The sequence below is a fragment of the Pleurodeles waltl genome, chromosome 11 (genome assembly GCF_031143425.1).
Source record: "Pleurodeles waltl isolate 20211129_DDA chromosome 11, aPleWal1.hap1.20221129, whole genome shotgun sequence".
Taxonomy (NCBI): Eukaryota; Metazoa; Chordata; class Amphibia; order Caudata; family Salamandridae; genus Pleurodeles; species Pleurodeles waltl.
This window is the reverse complement of record NC_090450.1, coordinates 420,017,254-420,040,188: the sequence shown is the minus strand read 5'-3', so window position 1 is coordinate 420,040,188 and position 22,935 is coordinate 420,017,254. Positions and strand designations below refer to the sequence as shown.

Below are 22,935 nucleotides of genomic sequence, written 5' to 3'. Positions count from 1 at the left end.
AATTTACCTGCTAAAGAAAAATTGGAAAATTATTAATTGGCAGTTATTGTTGATATAAGGTAGCGCAAAGGGCTAATATACCGATAGCAAACATTGTGAAATATACAGTTCACAAAATGTGCCCAAGCACACAAAACTGTGAAAAAACAGTAACAAATGAGCCACAGCAAATAGTAACTCCCCTTTTCTTCAAAATGCTTTTAATATGCATGTGTTAAAAAGAGTTTCATGCACACCCACATAACCACACTATCCGCACTGTAGATTAAATGTTTTTGGAAAAAGCTGGAAGGATGGATTGCTTTGGCCGTGAGAGGGGTCTGTTTTGGAAAAATGCATACTTTTAGAAAGAACTGTAGAGATACTTGTATTTGGCCGTCCGAGGGGTTAGCAAAAAAATTATATTAATTGATTTACCTACGAACAAAAAGATCGGAGTATTATAAAACTAGAGGCCAGAACAAAACAACGTGTCCTCACACAAGGTGAAAGCGAGCAGAGTGCTGAAAGTGGCAAATTGGAGGAGCGGGCTGGGAGCACTCCAAGCTAAGTTAAGGGAGGGTGACCAGCGGCTGTGTCCCTATAGCGAGGGGGCGCTGCGCTAATGAAGGGAAATGCATAAACGTGTGTGAAGAGCTCTGAGATTCTGCCAGAGCTGTCTAGGCTTGATGACTGATGAAGAGTCCGCCTGTGCACCCTTGTTGTTATGCGCCAGCAACATTTACAGCAAAGCAAAACAAGAAAGGTGGGCGTTAATGCGGAAAGTGAAAAAGGCTGCATGGTTAGCGTTCATGCGCTCTACTTGCAGACTCCCTTCCGCCCTAGTCCCTGCCTGGAGCCCCCACTGCCCAGTTACTGCAAACTATCAAGCCTGGCACGCTGGCCCCCAAATCTGACTTCTCCATGAAGCAACCAAGAGAGATATGATCCCAGTAGTGTTACAGAGAGGTTGTGGCATAACAGCCAGAGCTGCCGACTTTGAAGCTGGAGAACCAGGTTTGAGTCTCAGCATCAGCTAAACATCCTGTGATTCTGGGGAAATTGCTTAGTGTTCCCCTGTCTACCAAAATATTAATGTTTCCTTGTGTAACCGGTGCTGATGTAAAACACTAAGATGCCTTCTGTTTGGGTTTGCACTATAAAAAAAAATGCAAAACAAGAAAGGTACTTAAAGATAGACATACAAAAAATAAACTCATGCTTAGCAGCACTGTTCTTTTGCAAGTAAGGGGTGTCAGCAGTTTCTGTGCTCTGTCACAACCTGGATCAGACCGAGAGTCATCCAGCCTGTGTAAATAGATTAACACTACCGCCAATGGTTAAAAAAACACAGAGACCTGGAGGAGGCGGGTTGAGTATAGAAAGAACAACGACAAGCGGGGGATATAAAAATAACTGATTGGGGTAGTGCGGGGTGGCTTTAGAATCATTGTCAAAATGCCCTCATAATAAGGACTATTAATAAATGCTGTGCTGCAATCAAAGTAAAAATAAATAAATGCAGTGGTGCAAAGTAAAAACAAAAGTTCCACACAACAAAGCGAGACATGGTGAATAAAAATGAGTACTTGAGCCACGGCAGCCTGATAAGACAAAAGCACAGAAAAATACTGCTACAGCCAATTAAAAGGAAGGAAAACTAAGTGACAAGCACAGGACCCAATGAAAACAAGGAAAGCAAGAGGAAGCGGGACATGAGCCCCTTTTAAGATGAATTTAATACAAAAGATTTCACAATCACAGCGCAAGGGTTGTGCAGGCAAAACCTAAAAATTAGCTTGAACTGTGACCTGCCATTCGTTCACTGTTCACAGCATCGACAGATATCCCGCCCGCATTATAACAAATTCCATAGGATATAACGGAACTTGTAATATGACGAGCGGGATGTACAACACATAACACATGCAAGTGCCACACAATGCTAAATATCCACACAGAACATTGATCAAGATTTCGGACGGTAGAGTCAAACAATTATTGGAAGCTAAAGCTATTGAAGAAAAAACATTCTTGGTGTAATATTATTTTTCATTCCATATATTCCTGGATAAGACTTTAAAGACTGCTTGCAGGCGCAAGGACTTCAAAAATATGGTACAACATTTTGGCAATGCAGGCGCTCAGACAACCTAATTCAGCTGTTTAAATTGAAGTCAATTTAATGTATTTGATATGACCAAGGATGCATATTTCCTTGCATGATTTAAAAAAAGATTTGATCAGTGGGTTATGATGGTTGGTTGGTGGATCCTGGTTTCGATAATTTGGACTAAATATGGCATTTTAATATCAACTAGAAGGTAGTTTTAGGATAATTCCAGAGTAATATTCAAATTTGAGTGTCAACTAAGGGTGATTAGGATAGCAGTTTCATTGCATGGGGTGGTGTGAGCTGGGGGCTATACCATCTGCATGAGCAGGAGAGCCCTGGCACTTTGTCATGGTACCACTAGCCTTATGACAGTAGGTGGATGTTGAGGGCAAGTATTTGGGTGGGCTATCTGCTAGAGCACAAGGGTGGGATGGAGGTTGGGCTGGAGATAGCATGCGGTTGTTAGAGAACAAAAAAGAAGGCATATTAGGGACTTTTTCATCTTTTATTTTTGAAGGATTAGCTATTATGTGTTATAATACTGTCATGATAAGTTAAGGAGGGTGTCTAGATATGAAAACATTTTATCTACTCTGTCAGTTCATTGTATTAGGGCGTTCCTTAATTCAGATTTCAGAAATATGGTTGAGCATATTTTAGTTGAAGTTGTTAAATTACCATTTAGTAATAGTAGATACTCTTATGAGTGACAAGATAATAATCTTTCATTTTAATGCCAATGGCTTACACAATACAGAGAAAGCCTAGGCAACTGAATCATGGAAATTAATTAGATACTCCTTGGCAGTTCTTCAACAAAAAACACATATTCAGACAGCCAAATGAAGTAATATAAAAATGTTCCAAAATGGGTGGATTTTAAATGTTTCTCATCAGCTGCAACTGTACTTAGAGAAGTGGCGAATTTTATTGCAGCGGGTGTTTCTACACAGATACATCATGGCAACGTGATAAAAAGGGTCGGTGGTGCCCGGTCATCTGTACCGTCACCTCCACCTGCTTCACCTTAAAGAGCCTGTATGCCCTTGAAGATAATTCAGCAGCATTCCACTCTCTATTTTGTTCACTGTCAGAACAGCAAACATAATCATAGGCAGTGATTTTTTTTTTTTACAGAATCCTAACAGAGACACACCACTGGGTAGAAACAATTTAAACTAATTTAAATTAACTAGAGCAATGAACCAACTTAAGACAGGTATAAGGCTTGTGGACTCATGGAAGACCCGGTTTCTCAATAACCAGGAATATACCAATGTCTGCTATTTTTTGCTCAGCTACACATTGATTTTTTCCTAACCACTACGTCAGTTAATTTTGTATCCATGATAGTACTACAGAATGGGTTGTGACTCAACTGTGGAATTGCAGACAAGTGGCTTCAGTAGGGCCAGGACTCCAAAAAGGTGGGTTTTCAGTAAAACATATTTTAAAAAATAAAGTTGGGTCAGAGCAATAAAGGAAGAAATCTCTGACTTTTTTGCCAGAAATTGTGACACTCTCCTTCGGGAAGTGGCCTGGGACGCTTTTAAGGATTCTTTACAGGCATTGATGATAACTAAGGACGTTGCTACCAGGAAGACCCAGGTGGCAGAAAAATCAGATCTGGAAGTCCAGGTAGGTGCTTATGAGAAAGTTCTACGTCAGGATACAAAGGAGTGATTTTTGAACAGACCAAAAATAACTCGTGCCAATACTATTATTTTATGAACTACATTACTAACTCTATATACCAGCAAAATGTATATGAGGAAAGTAATCACACTGGCAGTCCCATGAAAAGGCCACCCAAAACACTAGACGTCTGCTACGGTATAGAACAGATAAATATTATTCTTTTGGATAATTTTAAGCAACTATGTAGTGATGATCAGCTTGTAGAGTCAAGTAAATTAAATGAGTTTTTTGAGAAGTTATATTCCCAGGTTAACACGCGCAGCATTATTAATAAAACCTTTTACCCTGCAAGAATATCCTCCAGACCTGGCCGTTATTCTGCTGAGTTTTAAAGTAGTTTACACTGAGCTAAATTCTTAGTTTGTTCAATACTATGCTACCTGGAGGTGCTATTCCCCCGCCTTTTAATTATGGGTTCATTATGTCATATCAAACGAAAGGCAAAAAATCACTGGACCCTAATTCATACTGCCTGATCTCTCTTTTAGATACCGACTACAAGATTTTTCAGAAATTAATTGCGAATAGATTTAATGCTGAAGTCAGTATGTCAATACTGGTAGACCAGAATGGTTTTATACTAGGACAACAGTATTACATAAAAAGAAACTATCTAATGGAGGCACTAAACATTATTTCTGTAAAACATGTACCCACAATATTTTTTTTTGCTCAATGCGGAAATTACTTTGGACGTGGTGGCATGGGACATTCTTTTTTGTATATTAGGGACATTTGGGTTGGCTCCACAAATTGTACAGGTCACTTCTAGAATGTAATAGGGCACAGTAGATACATTGGGTGTTGTCATTATCAACTAAAACTTTATTTCACTAACTTAGCCATATCATATACACATCAAAATCACATATCATAAAACATTAAAAAATCCACATAACAATAACTTAAAAAATATTCCCTTTTTACCCATATCAGTCACACAATTACATCATATTTCATAAAATTTTACAGTCCACATAATGATGACATACAGGTATCCCTATTTATCCATTCACCAAATCTATGTTCATCCATCCTACAGCCAATGATACATATCTCAATAAATTTCAAAGAACATAGACATCCCAAATTTCATAAATATTCCATTAAAAAATCATATTATATCCTAAAATGCCAAGAAACCATACAAATTGGCAATCTCAAATAGCATACCCCTCTTTCTAATTTTCTTAACTTGCACAAATAAATTCACAAATGGAAGAGCAAGTAAGGCAAGGATTAAGTTGCTGGAAATACAGCAAGGGCGGTCTACATTGTACAAAGTTTAAGGATTTTATTATCAGTAAAATGCATCTTTTATCTCGGTTTTACATAAAAATCACAAAAGAAAATTAGATGGAGAGTAATTTGCGCCAAGAAATTATCACACGGCCACAGTGGCTCTTGCCTAATGTTACCACCTCCATCCTTAAAAGAATATAATTAGTAGGTAGTACATCACCTAAATCTGGTCAATAAAAATCTATGTTGCACATTCTGTATCAAGTTAAGTTAAGGCTGTAGGCTTTGTGTGTCCACGATTGCCTTACTAAATTACCGAACTTCCCTCTCTTCAATTCTCATTTTAATAATCCTAGTGGAGAGATCCCTTTTATTTATTCCGCTCAGTAATTCTGGGTTCTTGAAGAAGGTAGGTGAACCAATACTTGCAAATAAAATCTTGAAATAATTCAGCCAAGGAATTTGCAGCACCACTTCCAGGGCCAAACAGTCACCTATTATCTTCCTGTTAAACGAGGCAGTCTCTTTTATCCATACTGCTCTCCACAATAAGAGGGGGACAGCATGGATTTTATCTTCTATAAAAAGTACATCAAGTTCTGCTTGACAGATATAACTGGAGCAACTAAAGGGGACTGAAAGTGGCCTTTTCAGGCATCAATTTTCCACATGATGAATCATATCCACATTGGAGTACTCCAAGATGCCTGTTCCATTAGTTTCCCCGATACACATTTGCTTTTATAGATGGTAATCATTTCTTTTAAAGCCTTAGTGCCCAACCTTGGAGCAAATATAAACATCACAGAAATAGGGTTGTCAAATTACAACCTTTTATTCTCCAACAGAGATTTCCAGGTGCACTGAATAACAGACCTAGATAAGAAAACATTTTTGTGGATGACATCTTAGTACCCTTCAAGAAGTGAGCACCCGCCTTATTGCTTCCCGGTCCAATACACATTCTAAATAATTTCCTGCTATTCACTGTCATACCAAAATTAGCCATAAAAAGAGAAAAAGACTTCAATTAGACACTGAAAGGCATTTCCTGTCCATGCCATTAGGACAGTGTCACTTTCATACAACTGTATTGGTAGTGGGAGCGATCCTATTTGTGGTATACCCTGTGCTCTTTCCAGTCAAATCTTTCCAGATTATTTAATGTACAGTGTAACCAGAAATAGTGCTATAATATACATTTGCCTCGCATTATCCTCGAACAAGTCCATACACTCTCCCAGTCAGCCATATTGTACTCTGGTCTTGGTATCGCCCTACAGTTGAAGCAAAAAGTAAAGAAGCAGCCTATCAACACCCATATCTGGCATGAGTCCCACAGGATTGAACAGAATACTCTATCAAATGCAGAGAACAGGTCCATAAAGGGAATATACAGAGACCCCTTTTTAGCTATGGTATATCTATTCACAAGAATCTATATATTCAAACATTGCTCCACCATGCCTAGTTCTTTACGAACACCATACTGTATGTCACTAATAATGTTGTTCTCCTCTATCCACTCTTCCAACCCGGCCGTGATAATCCTTCCAAACACCTTAAGGGTTAAATCCAGAAATAAAATAGGGCCATAACAACCTTGGTCAAATTTATTCCCCCTTTTTAAAATTGGCACAATAGTATACTGCAACCAGGTCGGTAGGGGGGCACACACAGTTTCTTCTCTGAGAACAGTAGTCACCCATGGAGGCCAGCCATACATTTTTATCAATGAAGGCATCCAATGGAACAACACCCAGGCCTGGAGCTTTTCTTTTTCTACTGGCCCTTATTGCATCAATCACTCCAGTTACGCTAAACTCAGTAGGAATCGCCATACAAACCTCTGACTTACACTGTAGATCGATCATTTCCTTCCCTCTTTAATCTCAGCATGTCACAAACCAGCACAGCACTCACCCACATCCTGAACACCTCCACCGCCTCTGCCACCCTCCTGGAAGCCTGAAAGATTGCAGCAGTAAATGCCCTCCTCAAGTAACCTTCAGCCAAACCCAAGCCAATTGGACAACTTCTCCATGCTTCCCCATCCAGTGAAAGTAATCAAAAAGGCCATCAACAAACAGCTCACAAGCCACCTGGAGCTCCACTACTTAGTGGACAACTCACAGTCAGTCTTCAGAAAGAACCACAGCACAGAAACCACACTCATCACAGCCACTGACAATATTAGGACCATCCATGACGGGGGTGAAATAACCACCCTCATTCTGCTCGACCTCTACAAATTGACATAACATAAAAATGTGCTGTTTTTAAAGAGCCTCTCCCGATTTCAATTAGAAAAGATACTATTATTGTCCTTACATGCCAATTAAATTATATGCAGATTATATAATGTGGCTCTTAAAACCAGATAAAACACTATCTCAGCATTAAATTCACTAATCAAATAGAAGATACCTACAAAATAAATTATCAAGCTTAATTAGCACACACTATAGCCTATTACTGATATTTAATGTATTACCTGTCAATATTGTTGGTGGAGCTGCCTTGATTAAAATGGGCATACTACAAATGTTAAATTTTCCTTTTTCTAAGTTGACCCTTGTGCATTGTATGCAACGTTGTTCAAGAAATTACATTCACTAATTCCCTCTTTTTTGTTCCTAGACTCTAGTTGTAGATTAGATGTTTGCATTTTATATAGGTCGATTAAGTATGGAGGGTTATCTTTACCATATTAGGTGCTTATGTTTTACAGTACTCTTCCAGGTTTAAAGTGACACTAAATAATGAGTTGATATCAAATATGCTGCAAGAATACAATATTAGAGATATAATATGCCTATTGAAATCTCCCATAAAATAATAGTTTCTTTGTAGGAAACTCCAGTGTTTCAACCATTTTTAAATTCCATGGGTATACAGGACAACCAGTCTTTAAGATATGTTTTTACAAATGAAGAGGTTAATGATTTGAAAATTATAGTATTATGCAAACTGAATGTTTTTTCGAGAAAAAGTGAATTTTGTACAGATGAAAGACATGATCCAACTATGAGGAAGGAATTAGAATAGAAAAGAATTATCTTGTCATCTAATGTTCTTCATCTTTCTTTTTAAAGCAATTTCTACATTAACTATATTTGTCCAGGATCATTTGCTTTTTAATTTAGTTGAAAACAGTACCCAAAAAAGCTGGGAGCTGAAGGCAAAATCTATTCCAAAAATTTCTAGAAAAATGGAGCAAACAATAAGATAGACACTCTCTGTTGAGATTTGGCAGAAGATTAATGAGCTCAATGTTTCCACCCTTAGGGGTGCTAATTTTTGTAAAATTTAGTTCTGTTTAGAATTGCTTATATAGTTTACTCCCAAACGTCTAGGCAAAATGAATTCATCTAATACTGTTGATTGCTGTAGGTTATATGCTCTATACATGGCTAACTTGCCCCATACTATTTGGTAATGACCTACATTTTTGGTGTACCATATGGAAGTATCTTGAGAAGTTATTCTTTTATTGATATTCTTCAGAATGTCAAGCTCTCCCCTGTTAGGGTACTACCCTGTGCAGGCTATAGCTAGGACATTTCAGAAGCTGATTTACATAGCAATGCTACTGGCCCATTCATTAATATTACAGAAGTGGAAAACCCCATTAGTCCCATCCTTGATGAAATATTTTGAGTAAAGCAGTGTGAAGAATTATACACCAAACTTGTTGGTGCTAGTTTAAAACTTTACACATGGGATACATTTTTTTGTCAAATAAATGCAGAATATTAGATCGTTATAGATGGAAACTGTCTAGGCTTTTCTGTACTTTCCACACTGTTGGGATTCATAAAAATATAAATATGATCTCTTAATGGGGGTGTGGGAACCTGGTTGTTTAACACGCTCTCAAATGGAGCACTTCAGACATACTGTAATCATACCTGTTTTGACAATTTTATGGCTGGTACAGCAATAGTGTAAAATGTTGTTATAATCTCAGCCATTACCTAGAAACGATTACACTTACTTTGATAATTTTTACATTTTATACCTTATTAGATTAACACTCGTCATGCCAAAGAGTTATTTTGTATTCACGGGTTCTAATGGTGTTTTTTTACTATGTACTCTGCCCTTCTGTCTTCAAGTTGTTTTGATATATGCCTCCCAAGCCACAATTAAGTAATATTAAAAACAACAGTGTTTCTGAACAAATGTGTATTGGACACTCCCACAATAATACACATATAATTTGATTAAATCTAGGTTGTTTTTTTTAAATTATTGTGCATTCCGTCATTTCAGATGGATGGTTATAGTTTCAGACAATTATGAGAGTTTTCCAGTAAAGTTGCTGACTAGAATTTCACTCAAGTAGACTGGATGACTAAGTAGAAAGAATGTTCGACTAACAAAAATGTTGATATTGACATGGCCAAGACCAGGAGATGTGGCTTACATTATCCTCGGACGTTTATGTTCTGAAGTGTAGGTGTACCCATTTATGCTGTGACAGTTTCACTATTTTGGGATGTTGTTTACTTCTACTTTAGGCGATGCCCCACCCCCTAAGAAGATCACCTCTTGGTTCCTCTCAAAGGGTCAAGGGAAGACACGAGATGATAGCGCTGACTACATTGAACATGACATTTATGTGATTGGCACTCAAGAGGACCCACTCGGTGAGAAGGAGTGGGTGGACATCCTGCTGCGCACCCTGCGTGAAATAGGCACTACAGACTTTAAGCTGGTAAGTGGGAACTGGTGATTCTGGCTAGGACCTGCTGTTATCTACTCAACATTCTTTTCACCTGTCTCCTCGGGAAACCTGGTTGGATGTGGTTCAGCCTTCTGACCGGTTTCAGTCTTTCCCAAGATTTACCTCTGTTTAATGAAATGGTGTTCACTTCCATTCTGTCCTCTGATAGTGTCTGCTCGGTTGGAAGGCCTGGGTCCTTCTGCCTCAGTGGCCATCAAGATGTTGGCACTAATGTGAATAATAGCAACTTATTTCATGAGCTCTTTGACTCACGCAGTACAGCCCAATTATTGGCACAACAGTCTCTTTTTGTGTACTGTTGTTTAACACAAACAAACAAGGCATAATGAATCGCGTTACCCAGTATGATGGTTGAGGCGCTGCTGCCCTTCAAATTACTCTACCCGTGATGTCGGTCCCTGGACAATAGTACCAGATGCGCCAGTGATATGGAGCAGGAGGGGGCTGTTATAGGCATCGGTAAGTCTGGGTTTAATTCTGTCCACAGTTTTGTTGTAGTGACAGTTTTCAGGACTACTTGTTTATGTCGCACATATGCTGGGGCACTGACTCTGTAAGTGTTGGGCAGGTGTGAATTGGTGAATAACTCTCCTTTTTGGGCACAACTATACGATATTTAGTATTGATCCTTTGGTCCGTTGTGCCATACAGTTAAGTCTCATGTGGCCTCTTATTAGGTCTCTGTGGCATCAGTACACCTTCCTGCCCTGGTTCCGGTGGCACACCAAATCAGCAAGTTAGTACCATGGTGAATAGCTGGTGCCGTCATACAGAGGATCGTCTGGATTTGCCAGAGCTGTCCAGGCGTGGCATCATATTAACACTCTGTTACATGTACAGTTTATTTGTCAGTCTAATTCAGGTACTGTGTTGTCATAAACTTTTCCCTTGATTTATATATACAGCGATCATGAATCTTGCGTTCTTCTAATGTGGATCTGTGCTTCATTGAGCTTGCATTCGTCCACAGCACCCTATTCACCTCAGTGTCACCTGCTTACAGTGCTTTAGGTTATAATGTTAACGTATTGTTCTTGTGTACAATGTCTTGTCACTTTGCTGAGACACTAAAATGTACTTATATTGCCAAGCTATCTCCAATTTGTAGTGTTCCTTTAGGATCAGTGCTTTTAAGTGTGGGTGATTAAATCTAACATTGTATCTCTGTCACCAGTAAAAATCAGCTGATTCCCTATGAGTAGTGATAATGAAATATGTCACTTTTGTCCAAGACAAGGGAACCTTCTGACTGCGGTGGTGGGTCTCATTTGTGAGGAAGCCTCATACTTTCCCTTTGGCAATGGGATATGGGATCTCTGGCTGCGTTCCCTTTTGAGTTTTAACCTCATGGTGTCCCCTGGCATAACTATGAGATGCCTTTCCTAGTTTGAGTTCTTCTCAGGTGATATTACTGTTATTTCAACAGTGCCAGCATACGGCACCCATTGAGTGTTACAAATTTCCATGAGTTTCCCAGGCTTCGGGAGGATTCTGTGAAATGTGACTTTACTTCAACTTTCATTGTATGGCTTGCTCACTTAATATCCCAGTTGCTACACCTCAAGTCTAGGTCTTTGTGCCTTGATGCTTTTGTGCAGTATATTCATAGGTTTCAAGGTTCTCCAATGCGCAGATTTGAGTATAAAATATCCCAATTTTTCATGTACCACTGGCCCTTTTAGGCTTCATTTATGATGTCCAGCTCACAGCTGGTTTCCCTAGAGACAGGTCTATAATATAGCCTTAGAACCCACTGTAGCGGGCTCTACCGGCTATTAAAGGCCCGCTCCCGCGTTAAATGCCCTAGCCAAAGGCAAGGGCATTTAACAAGGGAAAGGGCCTTTAATAGCCGGTAGAGCCCGCTACGGCGGGTTCTAAGGCTATTAGAACATTCTGCCACTCAGGGCAGAATGTTCTATTAAAAAAAACAAATTGCTCACGGAGCCCGAGGGGACTAAAATCCCCCTGTGAACAAAGCAAACATTGGAATGTTGGCGCTGCGGGCTTTTACCGGCCAGTAAAAGCCTGCAGCACTCCATTGTTTTCAATGGAGCCCCCAGCATTCCAATGTTCTAATGGGTCCTAGAACACTGGAATGTTGAAAGCTCTATTGAAGACAGTGGAGTAGCTCTTGGCTTATAATGGCTGGTATACGCCTTCAACTCCAACATTTCAATGTTTAGCTTTATTTTTCTCTATTTCTAATTTAGAAGATTCTTCCCTTAATAGATTAAGCCTATAAATTGGGTTCAGGGACTATAACAACTGGTATACCCCTTAGAAGCCGGCTATGAGGCTTAATTCCAATTGCCCAGTGACTGTATAGTTCTCATGCTAGAATCTGCCCTGACATAATGGAATAAACTCCAGGAGCACTGAGCATTCATTTGTTTAACCAATCTGAGGATGAAGTGCCCGATTTGGGCACTTATGAAATGTATCAATTAATATCACACATTTTGTTGCCATTGTTCATCTTTTTTTCGCCATCTTTTGAGGATGGTCGCTCTCTTTGACACTACTGCTGTGCTTTTCTCATCTTCATTCGGTTTTCATTGGCCCCTTATTTGTTTATTGACAGGTATTTAGAGTCTGTTTTTCTTTTTACCCAACAGTTTTTTTGGTTGTTTTTCAATTTATTACGTTTTTGTGAAGTGAACAACAACACTTGACCAAAACACACAGTCAAATAAAGGATTATTTTGGAGATTGTCCAGAAGGCTAATTGGTCTATAATTCATCGCACTGCCTTCGGAGCAGCCCTGTTCCCCTTTTTATAAATAGGTACAATGATTGCACCATTCCAAGAACGAGGATAGATTCCACTAGCCAAGACGGCATTTGATACATTATTGACATAGGGGCCCCACATATCTAAATCTGATCTATATAGGTCAGCAGGTGTGCCGTCTAAGCCAGGGGCTTTTCCCGGTTTTTGGGCCATAATGGCCATTCTGGTTTCATTCAATGTGAATGGGGTCAGGCTATTGATAGAAAGGGAGTCTGGACTAGTTACAACACTATTATCAATTTCAGAGTCATACAACTTCCTGAAATGGGCCATCCAATTTTCCGGTGAAATGTGGCAATCTGATCTAGAATTTTGGTTTCGCCCAATGGAAGCCACCAAAGACCAAAAACGTTTCGACTGCTTCACCTTAACTGCTATCAACAAGTCCTGCCATGACTCTGCTTCCCAATTGTTTTTACAAGTTTTTATTTTTAGGGTAAACTCGCGCCTAGTGCTAATTATCAAGGATCTATCTTGAGATTTGATTGCTTTTATCCACTGTGATTTCTCTTATCTTTCCCAATTCTGTGGTGCTTGTCCATATTACAAGCCCCCTGCCACTATCCCCACCAAAGAGAGTCTGGCTTCTTTACAAAATGAACTAAACCCTTGTTTAAAAACGTTTATAGTCGACCAAGTTTCCTGAAACAGGCATATGTCAAATTTATCAATAAACTCCCCCCAGTCTGGATCATCTAATTTGGTACAAATTCCAGCCAAGTTCCATGTCAGGAGCTTTGGGGTTGAGGATTCCTGAGTTGTAGGGGACTTCCCAGAGGGTAACAAACTACACAATGTGGCATTAATCTTTCTGGGGGATAATTTGGTCATAGATGGATCTAGAACAGCAAATGGGGACCCCTTCACCCTAGAAGTTGGGGGCTTTAAATCTAACACCCCGTCTGCCTGTGAGTTGGTGGTGTGAAGAGGTACTCTACTATCCCGGTCAATTCGAGGCAAAGGAAGTCAATCAGTATCTAAAGCCACAGATTCGAGGCAAAGGAAGTCAATCAGTATCTAAAGCCACAGGCATTTGTACTAGGCTCCTTGTAGTAGTCGTCACATTTCAGTAATCATACTCCCTCTTATTAGCTGGAACAGATGTCTCCTCAAAAATAGCTGAGAGAATTTTCTTCTCAGGTCATGGGCTGGAATTTAAGGCAGGTGTATTCAACCTTGCCGAAAAGTCATCTACAGCCCAACAGCTATTGAAATGTATATTTGAACCATTTTGCAGGGGATTCTGCATTTCCAAGTCTAGTAGGCCCTTTACCAGCTCAGGGGTAGATAGTACTAGCTTTATTGTATCCAAATGGCCCTCAATTTCTGGGTAACACTGTGCAGATATTATATCTGAATGTATGATGGAGCCGCATTGTCTAGTGTGCCGAATCCAATGTGTGGCCTTGTTTATGAGAGGCGCCCTATCTTCCTGTGCGTTTGGCGCTGAAGGTGGAACTCCACACATGAGAATTGGGTATCCACTACCCTTGGGTTGATATAACGTTTGCGCAGTTATCGGTTCCCTTGCTAATTTAGTACGTGGATGAGAAAACATTGGAGCTCCGGAATCAAATTTTGCACTGGGGGACTAATGAAACTAATCTGTGGAGCTCTGGTATTCTGGTCAGAATTGCTATTTGCACAGGATAAAATCTTCTCCCTAATGGCAAAACCTTTATTTGAAGCGGTGTTAACAATTTGCTCTGACATGTGAGTAATAGGAGTTTCCCTTTGGTAGCTTTTAGAGCGGAACAGGGTCATAACCTCTACCAGTAGTGTCTTCAGATCTTTCACCTCTTCTTTTAGATCTGCGACGAGGGCAATCAAATCCTCCTGGGTGTGAGATATAGTGAAATGATGGCTTGTAAGTCGTGCACTTGGGTTAGGATTGCCAGATTCTTCATTTTGGCCCTGGGACTCGAATAGTGAAAAACGATTGGAGAAAGGGATATCATGTACAGTCACACTTCCTAATAACGTTTTCTCCGAGCTTTCCTGGGCTCTACGTGGTTCCTTATTGCTTATATTTGTTCCTTCAATCTGTTTTATCAATGGCCTCGTAATAACACCACTACCAGGAGTGTTTCCCTTATCACGAGATTTAAGGAAGGAGGTGAGTGAGCCGTTTTTCAAACGTCTCTGGGATCTTTGTTCTTTTTCGTCAACAGAGTCTCCACTTCCTCAATCAAATTGTCTATTTCATCAGACACACAACTAGGTGAGGTGCTTGATTCAATTTGGGAATTTTGGTCAGGGCAATGCCCCCCTGTGGACTACTCCTTGCCTTACGCTTCCCCATTTAAACTACTCACCGTTGCGGTCAAGGCAACTGTGTATCTGGTTTCAATAATTTATTTGCACCGTACTTCAATATATTTTAGGGAGAACTCCTACCTCAAAGCCTCGAGAGATGGCACGGCCCGGCCTTTTAACGGGCTCTGACGGGCGCAGACGGGCCCACACTTGGCCCGGGCTTTGCCCGGGTGCAGCCCACGCTGTGAGTGAAGTCCAGCCCCCAGCAGCAGGCGCGAGGCTCCCTGGGACTCCGAGTCCCCAGCAACAGTGCAGCACCTGTGGCATTCAATCAAGTGAAATACAAGAAGCCTGAAGTAATTTAACAAGGTGCTGATAAAAATAAGTAACATTTGTCTGAATGCTCTTTATTGATGACGAATGCCTTTTTCATTCGGCAAGTTTTCATTGGCTTTTTACAGTTGACCCAGGGAGTTGGGCACTCACATTTGATAAACGTTTTGGTACGACTAACTGATATGGCACATTTTTTCACAGCTGTCTTTTGTAATTGGGGAATTTCAGGACATTAGTTGATGCCCAGATCCACCCTGTGACATATGATGAATAAGTGAAAATTGATTCTACCAGAGTTTGGGATCACTATAGCACTCATTCTCCATAGCTGACCTTATGGCAGTCCGCTTTGCCGAATGATTTGATGGGTTTCACTGGGTTCATATAGAGTGATTCTTGTATAGAATACACCCATGCAAAAATACCAGGTTAACATTTCTCTCAGAAATTCTGTGGCCCTGGTCTGATCCCACGGTGGTGTCTCCTCCACTCTTAAATAGTGGCATGTAGCCTTTTATTAGGATTTCCTTGATTTCCACTATTATTTGCCCTGTGACTCTGAGACCTGAAAAATGCGCCTTGTGGGTCCTGATTGGCCTCAAGGTCACCCATACCATACTTGGACCATGGTATCATGGTATCTGTGACATGCAGTGGTTTAATCAATTCTGCTCCCATAATGGCTGTGCTCCTAAGCCTGTACAGCATGGGATTGACTACTCTGAGCTGCGTGATTTATCCCTCAATATTCCAGGCTCCATGTTTACTGAATGTTTCTGTTGGTTGTGTAACAGGTGCTCATGGGACAGGATAGGCTATATGCCCCAGTCCTTCCTACGAACAAGCTGACCAAGACTTTGTCCTGTTGAAGGACGTGTTAGCTTACCAACGTTCAGTGTGGGCATTTGTGGATGTGGGTACCTGAGTCTGGTGGCAGATTGCTGTAAGTGTTAGGCTTCATACTGTCACACGTTAGGAACATTCCTTTCAATGGTTTGCCACTTGTGGAAAGTGTGTAAAAACTGCTATCGATTATATCAATACTAAAACAGATTGCTCCAAGGTGTACCCCATCTGCATCTTATCTAGTTGCCTTTAGTAAGATACAGGAACAACCAAGGCAAACAACTCATGCAAAGGGTGGGAAGTATGAAAGTGGAGCCACTAACTACCCAGGGAAGCTTGCTCTGTCAAGGGTAGTTAGAAAAAATGTGTATTTGTTGATGCTTATGATGATCCCCCTGGGAAGGGTCCTACAACTACGAGTATCCATGTTGAAGAGAAGTAAGGGAATTCTGCACGTCACACCAAGTAAAATGCTAAATTATACATTTGGGGCCTGATGTAGCAAAGGTTTTTACCCATTCTGTGTCTATGGGAAAAAGTGTTCGTACATATGGCCCTTGGTTATTTGGCCAATTTAAATATTTCAAGCATTCTTTCATTATGACGATGAAGCTGCATTTCAATACAGCTGGCACGTGTTTTGCTCTGCTAGTGTTGCCAACAGTGTTCAAGGTTATTGTCTCATTTATTTCATATGGTATTTGTTACCCTAATTCTCAATGTTAATTTCTTCTAGAGGAGTCCCGGTCCCTGTTTATATTGTTGTTTTGATCACTAGTTTTCCAATGTTCAGAAATGTCTCTTACAATAAATAGGTGTGTTCGTTGTGTGGATTCTCTTATTTCTCTTCAAACCTGGGAAACAGGTACCTGCACTTCCAGACCATCTGTAGCCATCCCCCAAAAACTGTCAGGTGTAACTTTTCAAGGCCTTTAGCACTTATATTTCAGAATAAGCTGTCTCTAAGAACGCGATATTCTGGTGATGTATACCTTATAACAAATAATGTTACTATTTACCCATTGACTAGTCGCCCATCCTCCTAGATAACGCTTTAGACCATGACTTTGTCAGTCTTCAGCAGTATAACCCTCTTGATAGGTTTGTAGTCGGTACAAACAGACTCTCACGTTGGAAAAATTATCTTAAGAAAATTCACTCTGTTCTTTATCCTCCACCTCGCCCTCAGGTCTCAGTGCAAGCTTGTAGAAAAGATCCCATGCAGGAGCTGGAAGTGTTATTTTTCATATCTTTACTTCTCTGGATTTACATGTGACATATACATCTGTTGTGCGTTTAGTTTGCCGACTTTGGAACGAGATACGAGGGTGCAGCAAGGTGTAAGGTATTAGGGAAGCATCTCAGCATAATATTGTTTACATAATTATTGTTTTCATTGGGCACTTCTTCCTAGTAACAGTGATTGGTTAAAAAAAGTGAGTGTGAAATGTTCAAAAATGTTTCCGCGTCCTCCACCTGATGTCTAGAAATAAGGAAGCATGTGACTGAAGATAATATGCCTAACCAGGAACATTTGTATATGCCTATGTCCTGGTCTGCTCAAATTTCACACATATGGGCACCGTGACACCAGTGGTGGGGCCACAAACTGATTATCTAACCTATTCATCAAAGTTGTGCATACGCTGCTAACCATGTGTGTCTATGCAGTGCATACCCATTCCTCTTCCCCTGCTTGACGGTACTCTCACCACTTCTGTGTAGAGGGGACCAGCACCACTCACGCAGAATGTTATGCAACGTAGGACTTTTCAATGCACCTAGCATCTTTCTTTTGCTGCTTTATACCTCTGTTTTTTTATGCCTTGCTCATGTTAAGCTTAGGCAGCCATGCTGAAATATTTTCGATTATCGCCATGTATACTTACAACAGTTTGCAACTGCCAACCTGCACAAACAGCATTTCCTGTTTGGGAGCAGTCACTCGTTCTTGGTTCTTCCCTGTGTGTGACAAAAGGGACTTGGGGCCAGATTTACAAGGCGCTAGTGCCACCGGAGCGTCACTTTTTGCGACCGTCTGGTGGTGCTAACCACTTCTCCATATTTGCAAATGGTGTAAGGCCACTGTTTGTGGCTTTACGCTTCCTTGAAAATATGGGCCTCTCCAATGCAGTTTTCTGCATCAAAGGGGCGTGCAATTAGTGTTGCGGTGGGCGTTCCACCGCAATACCCATTGCTTATGATGCTGCCCCAGATTTACAAGAAGGCATAAACCTGAGGCAGTACCAAAATCTAACACCACCCAGGGGCATGGCACAACGAGGAGGAATACTTTTATTCCTCCTCGTTTTTTGCTTTTTCTTCCTAGAAGAAGCAAAATTACATGGATGATTGGTTATGTGCAGGAAGGGACACTTACTTCCCTGCACACAATCACACCACTCAATGCAGTCACCTTGCACTATTGTGCAAGGATGCCTGTGTTGGCGCAGGCTGCTTAATTTAGTGCCAGCGCAGGGGGAACTGCATGGGTGTGCCATATTTTTGTTAATACAGCGCATCCCTGCGTTTCAAAACTGGTGTGGTGCTGTTAATTTTGGCCCTAGAAAGTTACCACAAAGGCTAACCTGTCAACAAAGAACATGGGCTATCGACTACATCAAAAACAATGGTTCTGATCCCTATTATTTAGTTATTGTTAGTAAACAACGCACAAAGGCATAAATAAATATACAACAGAATGTACAGAAAAAGGGGCATCTCTCTCTTTGAGTTGCACAAAATAATGTAATCCGATACATATCCAAACCCAATTCTGTATCCAAAAGAAAGGGGTTCCACTAACTTGAACCTGTGCCATATAGAGACATCCATAAACCAACGTATAAAACAAAACAAAACAAAACAGGTTTCAAACAAACACCCATAAACGACTCTACAAAAAACAATAAGCAATGTCCATTTCAGCCTTAAAACATGGGGCAATTAGAGTTCGTTAAAGCCCAGTCAACAACATTTCGACCCTCCATGTGTTATGGGGTCTCATTAGGATGTAGTAATTAGTGAAGGGACACCTTTGAACTGAGATTCAGCAAGGGCATATGCCAAAGTGGTAATGAGATTGTACTCACAGGGGAAAGCTGTATGCAGCCTCTATCTGATACAGCATATATTCTATTAGGATTGATCAATTTCTAGGCAAAATAAAATGTCACAGAAATATAAATACATCTTCCGGATACAACCTACCCCCTATTACGTGAACAATCAGAGTGGGGGGTGACTTATTGGTGTTACAACTACAAATGCACACTTTCAACTGATTTTGGCGAAGCACCTCGCTGGCCAGTTTCTTGTAAATCTGGCATTTAGTCTCTCAGAAAATTATCTGTAGCATTTGCTAAAAGATAAAACTTGGAGGCTGGTTGAAATAAACTCCCCAAAAGCCAGCATGGTACAGAGGCACCCTATCTGAGGACAATCTTCATTCCTCTCATGCTGTGGTCACTCATTTGTGGCCCAAGCAACAAATGCAAGTACCCTTGTGGCGGGTGATGTCTCAGAGTTAAAGTAGGATCCACCAACCATTTCACGCAGTATGCCTGCTCATTGATTGCAATCACAACGAGACCCCAGAGGATGGCCGCAAGGCACTGTAAGATGTCCCTCCATATGCTCTCCTCTTCACCCAGAGTATGACCACTAACCTGTTTTGCTTCCCAGCTGTATGTTTGTACTTGGAATGTAAGGCCTCTTCGGAAAGTGCTGGTTAAATAAAGACCATCACTGGTTTGTTGGTATTTCTTATCAGCAAGCTTTTTGTTATTTGCATATTTTCGAATTAAAAATCTTCATGGCAGTTTCTGTAATTCCATCTTTTTTCCCAAATTGCCAATTCTATTTTCATTCAAAAGTGATTCGGACAAGATGAAAAAACAAAATATAGCACATGTAAAAAAAAAACTGCACAAAAACGGGTGTGTTCAGTTGGTGCACTGTTTTTACAAGTGGAGTGTATTGCCTGTCAGTAATTTATTTTCTTTTATGGGTTGAAGTGTGAGACTGTCTCTAATTGTATAACTGCATCAAAAAACACATCAGGACTGAAAGGAGATCCCAAATATGAAGCGGAGGCTTTTAAGGTAATTAAAATGCAAGAGTGACTCCTCTCTCTGGAAATCTTGTGTTAAGTGTTCAAAACCTGGATGGTGAGTCTTAAATTCAAAGAATACCACATCGACGCTCACAGTTGTCTGTGGCTGGGAATAACTGGATTGGTTTTCGCACGCTTCCTAAGCTTTTAAGAATTATTGTAATCTATATCTATGCCTTCACTACAATGATGTGTAGCTGGTCTTATTATGAGGAATTACTCGTTATCCAGGAGCCTGAAGGTGTGTAAACACTAAGGGGTTTCAAAAGCCCCTGACCATATGGTTACCCGTTCCCTGTTCCAGAACCAGACAACTTGTTTAAGCCAAATCCAGCTAGTATGGTCAGTTGAAAGGAGGATTCACACCTTGCTGTATAAAACAATCCCATATGTCCTTCACACTACTCCTCTGTGTCAGCAGTACTTGAGCCATCCACTCACCTTTTTTTGTAGAAAGAGAGGAGAATAACAGTGCTCACTCCCTGACTAGCATGGACACCTTCAAAAAATAACATGGACTATGGCAACGCCCCCTAAAATTCTGGGATGCCTGTGAGATTGTTTCCCAAGGTCTTTGGCCAGGCAACAAGGCAACAGGAACTGTCCTGTATCTTTGGGGGTGGCAGGGTCTGTTGGTTACTGCTGGAGTCTGAGGGCATCTGATGCTATTGCACTGCAAGTGAATAGCAACATTATTGTTTTTGTATAGTTGACGCTCCAGAGGCAAGACGTTGGACATGCAAGGATTACTTCCAGCGGGTGGCGGGAAGGTTAGCAACTCAAACAATAAATGGCACAGATAATTACATATAAAACTCATTATCCAGTCACAGCTACATCATTAAAAAGCAAAGATATGTTTTTTTCAGGACTTCCAGTCCCCTAGAACAAAAAAGCTAGCTTATTCTGGGGCCAAGATATGCCTTCAAGCCCAAACGCAGTAACTGAGCTGCTTGGGTCTACGCTACATATCAATGGTCAATGTTATTCCATAGGAAAAGGCGTGGGTGTACTCCTATGTTACCTATAATTTTTGTTTATTACGGCCAGTCAATGGAGGAGAAATGCCATGCTAAAGTGTGTCAGTTACCAGGCCTACTGGAGGTCCATTCGACAGTGCCCAAAATGTGGCCCATGTACACCAGATAAGGGCCAAATGACTCACAGTCTTAGTTCAACACAGGCGCCTTTTATGTTTCGGAGGCTTCTAAAGGTCATATATATAATTCCGAATTTTTCCAAGATAATTCATGAACTTTAAACAGAACCAGACAAAAACAGAAGGGGGCAATCTGTGGTCTCAATGTCTGACTTGTCAAGCATTAATTCACAGAAATTCTGAGTTATAAATGTGTGAACATTAGGCGCCAAATAAAACTGCCCAACATTAGCGAATCAGATAGCTAAAAAAGTGACCCACATTTGCAAATCAGGCCAGTTTTGAGAAAGACAAACTTAATATGTGTTTTGCCTGATATCAGTGATTGCATACATTTCTGCTTGCTGCAGGCAATGTTCATTAAAATACCAAGGGAAAAACGGCATACCACACCATAAATCAGGCTTAGGAACAGCCGAAAAACTTGCCCAACTATGGGGGTCATTCTAACTCTGGCGGGCGGCGGAGGCCGCCCGCCAGAGTTCCCCCCTCCGAAATACCGCACCGCGGTCAGTAGACCGCGGAGGGTATTCTAAGTTTTTCCCTGGGCTGGCGGGCGGTCGCCAAAAGACCGCCTGCCAGCCCAGGGAAAAACTCCCTTCCCACGAGGATGCCGGCTCGTAATCGAGCCGGCGGAGTGGGAAGGTGCGACGGGTGCTGTTGCACCCGTCGCATATTTCACTGTCTGCCAAGCAGACAGTGAAATACTTGTAGGGGCCCTCTTATGGGGGCCCCTGCAGTGCCCATGCCAGTGGCATGGGCACTGCAGGGGCCCCCAGGGGCCCCGCGACCCGCCCTACCGCCATCCGGTTCCCGGCGGGCGGACCGCCGGGAACTGGATGGCGGTAGGGGGGGTCGGAATCCCCTCGGCGGCGCAGCTAGCTGCGCCGCCTTGGAGGATTCCAAAGGGCGGCGGTACACTGGCGGGAGACCGCCAGTGTTGCCGGTCCGACCGCGGCTTTACCGCCGCGGTCGGAATGCCCTTGGGAGCACCGCCGGCCTGTCGGCGGTACTCCCGCCGACCCTGGCCCCGGCGGTCTTAGACCGCCGGGGTCAGAATGACCCCCTATGTGTCTGACAAGCTCTTTGGGCACTGCCAGAATTTCCTATAGGTCAGTCCGACCCTATTGACCACCATTGGACGATCCCAGAGGTGCCTAGACTTCAAGGACCCATATGCTAGCTTGTCGCAGTCAATATTTTCAGCAAGAACACCCGGAAAAAAGGTTCACCTATAGACTCATGAGTTGAGATTGGGTGAAGTGGTATATAGGGTCCAATTGCGTGTGCGCACACGCACACACACACACACACACTCTCTCTCTCTCTCTTTTTCTGGTGCTTCTTGGCACAGACACACTCACTTGTGCTTCTCGGTTCAGATCCGGTCTGTCGGGTTGCAGGGCCCTCATGGCTTCAATTTGGTATATTATTTTCTTCTCCAAGGGCCAGATGTAGGAAGCCGGCAAATTGCGACTTGCAATTTACGAGTCTGAGCGACTCGCAAATTGCAACTCGCAATTTGCTATGCAGAACGGTGTCTCAGACATCGTCTGCAAGTCGCTATGGGGTCGCAAAGACCCACCTCATTAATATTAATGAGGTGGGTCGCAATTTGCGCCCCCATAGCGACTATGGGCACTCACAG

At 41.5% G+C, this 22,935-nt stretch overlaps 1 protein-coding gene across 6 annotated transcripts in view; it reads left to right on the top strand.

Moving 5' to 3' along the window:
* Positions 1 to 22,935, top strand: part of INPP5D (inositol polyphosphate-5-phosphatase D) — a 662,897-nt gene that overhangs the window by 418,496 nt on the left and 221,466 nt on the right. For all 6 annotated transcript variants that reach the window (XM_069213774.1, XM_069213775.1, XM_069213773.1 and 3 more), the window contains one exon: positions 9,559 to 9,755. In XM_069213774.1, the coding sequence (XP_069069875.1) occupies positions 9,559 to 9,755 (197 nt within the window). The remainder of the gene's footprint in view (positions 1 to 9,558; positions 9,756 to 22,935) is intronic.